Source organism: Chrysochloris asiatica, unplaced genomic scaffold, assembly GCF_000296735.1.
Source record: "Chrysochloris asiatica unplaced genomic scaffold, ChrAsi1.0 scaffold00033, whole genome shotgun sequence".
NCBI classification, from domain to species: domain Eukaryota; kingdom Metazoa; phylum Chordata; class Mammalia; order Afrosoricida; family Chrysochloridae; genus Chrysochloris; species Chrysochloris asiatica.
In genome coordinates, this window is record NW_006408551.1 from 23,294,941 (window position 1) to 23,304,661 (window position 9,721).

Sequence of the window (9,721 nt, forward strand, 5' to 3'; positions counted from 1 at the left end):
TAGTAGGAAGAGTAGAAACCAACATGATGCAATGTTAACTACTTTACTTTGCTGCTAAATCAAAAGGTTGGTGGTTTGAACCCAACCTGAAGTTTCAAACATACCCAGCAGCTATTTGAGAGAAATCACCTGGAGATCTGCTCCCACAAAGGTTAGAGCCTCTGGGGCAGTTCTACTCTGTCACATGGGGGTCACTAAAAGCTGAAATTGTCTCAACAGCTCCAAACAACAATGGTAGGCTGAGAGGGGGAGATAAGAGTGAAACAAACATTGTAAAAGTTCTAGAAAACATCAGTATGGCTTGAGCTTGGGTGAGGTATGCACAGTAGAAATAAAGCAAAAGACTTCAAAACTGTGAGTCTGGAGGACTGCAGTTGAATAAAATCAAAGACAACTAGGTCTCAAGTACTGGCGGAATGGTAGCACACTAAGCTAAAGGAAAAAAGGCTGATTTGAAGGGAGAGTGATAGGAAGCTTGGTCTTAGATATGCTAATGTTGAGGATTCTAGGAAATAACTAGATTGAATTCAGTTTAGAAAAGGATGGGTTTAGAAGCAAATCTTTCCAAGTCATTTACATAGAGGAGATGTTGCTAAGTTTTGTGGAGTTGGTTCTGACTCATAGCAAGCCTGTATAGAGTTCTCAAGGAGTGGCTGATGGGTTTAAATCACCGCCCTTGTAGTTAGCAGTCTAGTGCTTATCCTATAGTGCCACAGCAGGACTCCATATAGAGGTGACTGTTTTGTTGTTTAGTGTTGCGCAGTTAATAATATATATTAATAAATATAATTAATAAATATAAATATATATTTCTATATATTTACTCATAGCAACCCTATATAGGGTTTCTGAGGAGTGGCTGGTGAGTTTGAACCATCAACCTTGCAGTTCAAACTGACCTTTCAATCCAGTGCTTATCCTACAACCCCACACCAGGACTCCATATAAATGTGATAGTTCAATAGAAATACTGTTTGTCCAGGAGAGTTTACACATTTATTTACCCTAAACAGTATAACCATAAATTCAACCGAATAAGGACTTTCTCTGTCAACAATTTCAACCCTTCACAGCCTTTATGTAACTGTCTCTCAAATCTACATCTAAATTCCCAAAGTTTCATCTAAACACTAGATTGGCATTTCATATCCCAGCTGGCATTCTTTGATGTCACTATTCTGCAATTGCTTCAATTCAATATACCTAAATTGGACATATCTAAAACAGAATTCATTATGTTTCCTTTCAATGGCATTACCAGCCAGTCACAACTTTTCCAGACTAGAAATCTTGGCGCCATCTTTAATGTCTTCCCCCTCTCTCACCTCCCACATCCAATCTGTTCCCAATTATTATATTTTCCACCCCCGCTGAGTCTTTGGGATCTATGCTTTTCTTTCTATAGGCTATGCTCACGTTTTCAGCATTTCCTTACTTCATGATTAAATTCAATCAATGATCTCATTATGGTTTCCCAGTCTCAAGGTTTTTCCTGAATTAATTCACCAGATGTATAGCTGCTAGGTTCACCTCTCTAATCTAGAGACCTAGGTATAATACTCCATACTCCACACTGTCCATGGCTCCCAGGGTTACTGTGTGCTCTCTAGTTAGTTCTGACTCATAGTGACCCTGTAAAAGATTTGAACTGCTGACCTTGAGGTTAGCAGTCCATTGCTTATCCTACAGTACTGTTGTTGTTGTTATGTGCCATGGAGTCGGTTCCAACTCATAGTGACCCTGTACAGGGTTTCCGAGGCTATAAATCTTTATGGGAGCAGAAAGCCTCATCTTTCTCCCGCGGAACAGCTGGTAGTTTCGAACTGCTGACCTTGCGGTTTTCAGCCTGATTCGTAACCACTACGCTACCAGAGCTCCTACAGCACTAGTTATGGAATACTACCTAAGCTCCCTACCATGGTATTCATGGCCATGCATAAGCTGACTGTGACTAACTTTCAAGCTGTATGTCCTTCTGTAGTCTTCCTTGTATCTGTTAAATGAATCATTACAAGAAATGCCTTTTATTTTTCGGTTTTTCTTTCCATGTTAATGATATCTCCTCAGTCAGAAATGCTCTTCCCATACCTTTTAATATTTCAAACACTAGTCATTTTTTTAGACCCAGTTAAGCATATTCCAAATTTTAGATGCTTTCTTCAATCCTCATAACTGGAATTAATAACTCCCTCTTGACATTCAAATAACATTGATTTTTCATAGTTGGCGCTTGTTTCATGCTGAATGTGAGTGCTAGAGGAATTGAGAAGACCAATGGGTCCTTTTTATTGAGGTGTCTATACAGAGTTTATATCTTTGAAGAAATAGAATTTGAACTCTACACTAACGGTGATAAGAGTTTTGGTTATCATGAGTGTGGAAGCATATTTCATGAGGGTGAGTTATATAAGGGAAGAATAAATGCAAAATAGAATATATCATGTCTGACAATAAGTAGACTAGGTTGGCTTAAAGAAAGAGTTATCTTCGAGGAACAGTGGGAAATCCAACAGGGAAGGTAAATTGGAGCCATTTTTGTTGTTGTAAGTAGACTTTTAATCTTTTCCTATTCATGGCAACCTCATATGTACAGAGTATAACTGCTCCATAGACTTGTTAAGGCTGTGACCTTTCATAAGCAGATCACCAGGTCTGTCTTCCAAGGTGCTTATGGGTAGGTTCGAATCGCCCACCTTTACACCTGTAGTGGTGCCTTTAACTATTTGTGCTACCCAGGTTCTTTACCACTGGTTAAGAAGTATGGACTCCGTTCTCTAATCCAGAAACATCATTTTATTTTTAGAATGAAAATTCTGAACTTTCACTCCCCAGAAAAAGTCACATGTTGTTGTTATTGTTAAGTGTCTTTGAGTAGGTTCCAACTCATAGTGACCCTGTATAGGGTTTCTGACAAGTGGCTGGTGCGTTTGAACCACTGACTTTGTGGTTAGCAGTCCAGTGCTTATCCTATAGCACCACACCAGCACTCCTCATATCAGCTAATACACTCAAATTTATCCAAATAATTTCATGGAGTACCCAGACCCAGGAAATGAAGTGGATCATTCATAGGCATAACATTAAGGGCTTTTGCTGTAGGAAATTGGAAGCCATTAAAAGGTTTTGAGTAGGACTTCATTTGATGAAAAAAGGGGATAGGAATATCAATCAAGAGAAGTACACAGGGTAGGCTAACATGGAGATGGAGGTATGTGTGTTCAATTAGCCAACTACTTCTATAAACATGGATGAGGTCACAAGGGCCTGAACTAGGGTAGTTGGGCAGGAAGTGATTACACGACAAGCTTTGAAGGGAAAGACAATCTGGTGACTGATTAGATACTGCGGATGGAGTTGAGAGAATGGCCAAAGATAACTGTCAGCACTGAATGTGGAGGGCTTGGAAAAAAGGATAGTTTCATCCTTAGAAACAGTAATCAGCAGGGGAACTGGTTTTATAAGGGAAGTGGCTAGTTGGTTTTAGATATCCTGGCTGTTTTATTATTTTAGGGAGGGAACAGTTCCAGCTCTAAAATATGGTCACCTAGGTAGCTGTTCTTCAAGGCCAAGCTTCACATAGAGGAAAAGGCCCTCTGTTAGAAGCTGGATAATGGACTCTTTTAATAAATGGGCAAACAGTCAATTTTACTGTTGTTTAAAGCACAAAGGTCAAAAAAAAAAAAAAAAAGGAAGATATAATTGTAATTTAAAATAATGTTTAAGAATTTTTTTTATTGAAGGTAGTATCCTAAAAGACTATGAGAAGGTTAAACATAGCAGCATCGATCATTTTGAGAAAATAAGGAGAATAAATGGCTGGCTATATAAGCAACTTTTAAATTACTTGCTTTAATTTGTATATATTATGAGAAAAACAAGGGGGAAGAGGTATCAGTTGTGGCAGGAGAGATTTAAGCTACAAATTAGGGAAGAGAACCATCATGGAAACTGTTGTTTTTGTCACCCTGAGTCCAATAACTTATGTTCTGGTAACAGTATTTTATTTTTCTAAATACAAAATTTATTTCCATCTTGTTTCTATGAGATAACTTTTAAACAAGCTGCTTGGTTTTCACCAAACTTGAAATAATAATAAATGTTGTCAAGATTGAATCCAAGTACAGTTCACCACTCAATTGTCTGTAGTCACTAATCATCTGTCACTGTGTCATACTGTGGAGGCCTCTGTGTTAATGTGATGCTGGAAGCTATACTTTAAATACCAGCAGGGTCATCCATGGTGGACAGTTTCAATTGCACTTCCAGACAAACACAGGCTAGGAAGAAGAAGCGGCAGACTACTAAATGTTTAACCACTGAAAACCTTATGACTAGCAGGTAGAACATTGTCAGAGTCACTGCCGGAGGATGACACCCACAAGTTGCAAGGCACTAAAAATACGACTGGGGAAGAGCTTCCTTGTCAAAGTAGAGCTGACAGTGATGATGTAAACAGAGTAAAGCTCTCAGGATCTCCATTTGCTGATGGGACACTATTCAAAATGAGGATAAACAGCTGCAAACATCCATTAATAATCAGAACATGGAATGTACAAAGTAATAATCTAGGAAAACTGGAAGTTTTAAAAAATGAAATGGAGCATATAAAGATCATATCCTAGGTATCAGTAAGCTGAAATGAACTGGTATTGGCTATTTTGAATATGATAGTCACATGAACTACTATGCCAGGAATAACAAATTCAAGAGGAATGGCATTGCATTAATTGTTCAAAAGAATATTTCAAGATTTATCTTAAAATACAAATGCTGTTGGTCATAGGATAATATCCACATACCTACAAGGAAGACCACTTAATACCTTATTATTCAAATTTACATACCAACAAATAAAACCAGTGATGATAAAATTAAATAATTCTACCAACTTATTCAGCTTGAAATGAATCAAACATGTAGTCAAGATGGATTGATTAATTACTGGTGACTGGAAAAAAAGAGGAAGGATCCGTAGTTGGAAAATACAGCCTTGCTGATAGAAATTATGCTGGAGATCACATGACAGAATTTTGTAATACCATTGACTTATTCATTGCAAATATCTTTTTAAAACAAGATAAAAGGTGATAATGTACACGGACTTCCCCAGATGGAATATACAGGAATCAAATCTGCTAAATCTGTGGGAAGAGACAGCGAAAAACCTCATTATCAGCTAAAACAAGACCAGAGACAGACTGGAGAACAGACCATCAATTGCTCATATGGAAGCTCAGACTGAAGCTGAAGAAAATTAAAACTCCATGAGAGCCAAAATATGACATTGGACATATCCTACCTGAATTTAGAGACCATCTCAAGGACAGATTTGATGCATTAGACACTAACAACCAAAGATCAGAAGAGTTGAGGGATGATAAAAGGAACATCATACAGAAAGAAAACAAAAGGTCATTAAAAGACAGGAAAGAAACAAAAGACCAAAGTTGATGTCTGAAGCGACTCTGAAATTTGCTCTCCAGAATAGGGATGCTAAAACAATAGAAAGAAATGAAGAGGTAAAAGAACTGAACAGAACATTTCAGAGGACAGCTTGAGAAAATAAAGTATTATAATGAAATGTGCAAACATCTGGAGTTAGAAAACCAAATGGGAAGAACACATTTAATATTACTCAAACTCAAAGAACTGAAGAAAAAAATTCAAGCCTCAACTTGTAATAATGAATAATTCTATGGGCAAAATATTGAATTGAATGATACCGAAAGCATCAAAAGAAGATGTAAGGAATACACAGAGACACTGTACCAAAAATAAATGATCAATGTTCAATCATTTCAAGAGGCACCATATGATTAAAAGTTAATGATTTTGAAAAAAGAAGTCTAAGCTGCACTGAAGTCACTGGTGAAAAACAAGCCCCCCAGAAACTGACAGAAAACAAATTGAAATCTTTCAACAAACTTGCAACCCTGGAGGAGTTCACTCATATATGCTCAAGAAATTTGGAGGACAGCTACCTGGCCAACCAATTGGAAGAGATCCACATTTGTGCCCCTTCCAAAGAGAGGTGATCCATGGAATGTGGAAATCATTGAACAATTTCAAGATAATTTTTTGCTGAATAATTTAATCAACAGGAAACGACCAGAAATTAAAAAAGGATCCAGAAGAGGATGTGGAATGAGGGATACCATTGGTGATGTCAGATGGATCTTGGATGAAAGCAGAGAATACCAGAACGATGTTTATTAGTGCTTTATTGATTACACAAGGCATTCAACTGTGGATAACACTGAGAAGAATGGTTATTCTAGAATACTTAATTGTGTTTGTGAGGAACCTGTACATAGGCCAAGAAAGAGGTGGTTGTTGAAACAGAACAAGGGGATACTGAATGGTTTAAAATCAGCAAAGTTATGCACCAGGATTGTATTCTTTAACCACACTTATTCAATTTGTATGTTGAGAAAATAATCTGACTCACTGGATTAAACGAAGAGGGACGTGGCATCAGGATTGGAAGAAGACTCATTAACAACCTGTGATAAGTGGATGATACAAACTTGCTTACTGGAACCAAAGAAGATTTAGAATACTTACTGATGAAGACCAAAGACCACAGCCTTCAGTATGGGTTGCACCTCAATGTAAAGAAAACAAAAATCCTCACAACTGGACCCATAAATAACATCATGATAAATGGAGAAAAGATTGAAGTTGTAAAGACTTCATTTTGCTCAGCTCTACAATCAACACTCATGCAAGCAGAGATCAAGAAATCAAAGGACAAATTGAATCAGGCAAATCATCTGTAAAAGACCTCTTTAAAGTGTTTAAAAGCAAAGATACCAGTTTGAGGACTAACATGCATCTGACCCAAGCCATGGTATTTTCAATAGCCTCATATGCATGTGAAGGTTGTTGTTGTTGTTGTTATGTGCCATGGAGTTGGTCCCGACTCACAGTGACCCTGTACAGGCTTTCCAAGGCTGTACATCTTTATGAGAGTAGAACGCCTCATCTTTCTCCCGCGGAACAGCTGGTAGTTTCGAACTGCCGACCTTGCGGTTCACAGCCCAATTCATAACCACTATGCTGCCAGAGCTCCAAGACCTTAGAAGAATTGATGCAGTTGAGTTATGGTGTTGAAGAAGAATATTAAAAGTACCACAGACTGCCAAAAGAACAAGCAAATGTGTGTTGGAAGAAGTTCAGCCAGAATACTCCTTAGAAGCCAGGATGGCAAGACTTTGTCTCTCATCCTTCACAAATGTTATCAGGGGAGCCAATCCATGGAGAAGGATATCATGCTTGGGTGAGTTGAGGGGCAGCAAAAAAAAGAAAGACCCCCTCCCCCCCCAATGAGATGGATTGGCACAATGGCAGCAGCAACTGGCTCAAGCTTAACAACAGTTGTGAGTATAGTTCAGCACAGTGCAGTGTTTCGTTCTGTTGTGCACTGGATCACCATGAGTCAGACTGATTTGACCTAATAACAACAGTCATATGACACCTTAAAACAATATAAAATCATTGATGATTTCAAAGAACATACCTGTGATTGTTAGTGTATATGAGGCTAGATGGATAAATATAAATTTCAAGATAGATTCCTGAGCTTTTCTGCTCACTTTCTTAGGACATGCATATCAAATGTCATAAAATGTGACATCCTTTCCAAAATTATCATCTTAGTCAAGTCTCAAATATTAGAAATTTAACCAATTTCAATAAATATTTCATTTATAACCAGGAAACAAAACCCAATTCCCATCTACTCTATGACTTTATAAAGAGTGGACAGTTGTTTAGGGAAAAAAGATAGTTCATGCCTTACCTGCAGTGGACAACCACAGGCCCTCGGCCCATGGAAGCAAGTCTGTCTTCTTCTACATCCAGCATGAGTTGTAGAAGGGGCTGGGCACTATCCGGAGTCTTGTGATCAGGCCATGAAGTATACCAGTAATGCTTCACAGTTTGGGTGTGACTTCCTTGCTGAAAATAGCAACAGCCACTAAACACCTCATGCACATGTACAACTAAAAGTAACTCAAGGTACAGTAATGATCGTTTCTATAGCTCCCAGCTTGTTGGCAACTTATTTCTAAGTGGAAACTTTATGGCTTATTGGAAACATGAGATTTTTGAAGAATACCCTTTCATCTTGAGATTATTTTACTATGCATATTTTCATCTCAAAGTTTGACAGTCTGGTCTTTATTAAATGAGATATGTATTTAATATAGACAGTATATACACAACAGGTATTTTATATATATATATACACTTATAATGAACAAAATGATAGATGAGAACTATAGCTAAGAAAGATTGTGTTTTCTACTCAATGTTGTTGTTGTTGTTATGTCCCGTGGAGTCGGTTCTGACTCATAGCTACTCTGTACAGGGTTTCTGAGGCTGTAAATCTTCACGGGAGCAGAAAGCCTCATCTTTCTCCGGCGGAACAGCTGGTAGTTTCGAACTGCTGACCTTGCGGTTCACAGCCCGATTCGTAACCACTACGCTACTCTATGAGTGTTCCTGAAAGGTTGTTATAAACATGCTAACCACTATCAGTTCCTAGGCACTTCTAGGTGAACTCAAACCACCAACTTTTCAGTTAGCAGCTAAGCATGATAACATTTGTTTCAGCCAGAGACTCTGGTTAACATGCTCATCTGTTCACAGGAAGCATGGTTTGGGAACCTACATCTGAAAAAATCAGCCATATAAAAGCCCTATGGAGCGTAGTTCTACTCTGACATATATAAGGGTTGCCAAGAGTTGGAATGGAGTCAACAGCAAATGGTTCATGATTATAAGGACACTTAATTTTATACTCAGTCATTCTACTACTTCTATAGGAGAGTACAGAGGCTCTGTAGGATAAGCACTGGACAGTGAACCACAGGTTGGTGGTTCTAGTCTACCATCTGCTCTGTGGGAGAAAGATGAGGCTTTCTGTTCTCGCTAAGATTTACAGCCTCAGAAACACTATACAAGGTCGCTATGAGTCAGAACTGACTCAAGGACACTGAACAACAACAACTACCTCTATTGTTGTTGTTGTTGTTGTTAAGTGCCGTGGAGTCGGTTCCGACTCATAGCGACCCTGTACAGGATTTCTGAGGCTGTAAATCTTTATGGGAGCAGAAAGCCTCATCTTTCTCCTGCGGAACTGCTGGTAGTTTTGAACTGCTGACCCTGAGGTTCACAGCCCGATTCGTAACCACTACGCTACCAGAGCTCCTCATCCCAAATTCCAGTATTTAATAGTAGTGAGGAATCCTAATAGTTAAGGAGCGACATGCGGTTTCTTGATTGAAAATGTTTGAGTACAGGGTCTATGTGCATCATATCTGTAATTCAGTGTCTGATTGGAAAGTGGGTATAAACGAGGTCCTGGAGGACATGTGCTGAAAACAGTTTTCTGTAAGTGTCTTCCTATCCAGCACTTCTCCCTAAAAATTGTCACTGCAGCTCTGCCTCCACCCTCTTCCTTTCTAAAATGATTCTGTCCCAACAGTACTAGAGACAGCATTGAAATTTTTGGGATGATCATCCTGCAGAGGAAAAATAATACCATAGCAACTTTCTTCAGCATCTGCCTACAATAAGTTAAATAAGATAATTTTCCTATGGCAATCTTGTCTGGGGAAAGTCCTTATAAATCACTGTAACTCTAAGTTTCTGAAAATCTCATCAACACTTCAGGCTTGTCTGCCTCCCACAGCCACCCACAAGTGCAGATTTTCTT

General features: G+C 38.5%; 1 protein-coding gene across 2 annotated transcripts in view; it reads right to left on the bottom strand.

Moving 5' to 3' along the window:
• Positions 1-9,721, bottom strand: part of PTPRR (protein tyrosine phosphatase, receptor type, R) — a 444,293-nt gene that overhangs the window by 29,325 nt on the left and 405,247 nt on the right. For both annotated transcript variants that reach the window (XM_006859557.1, XM_006859558.1), the window contains one exon: positions 7,802-7,959. In XM_006859557.1, the coding sequence (XP_006859619.1) occupies positions 7,802-7,959 (158 nt within the window). The remainder of the gene's footprint in view (positions 1-7,801; positions 7,960-9,721) is intronic.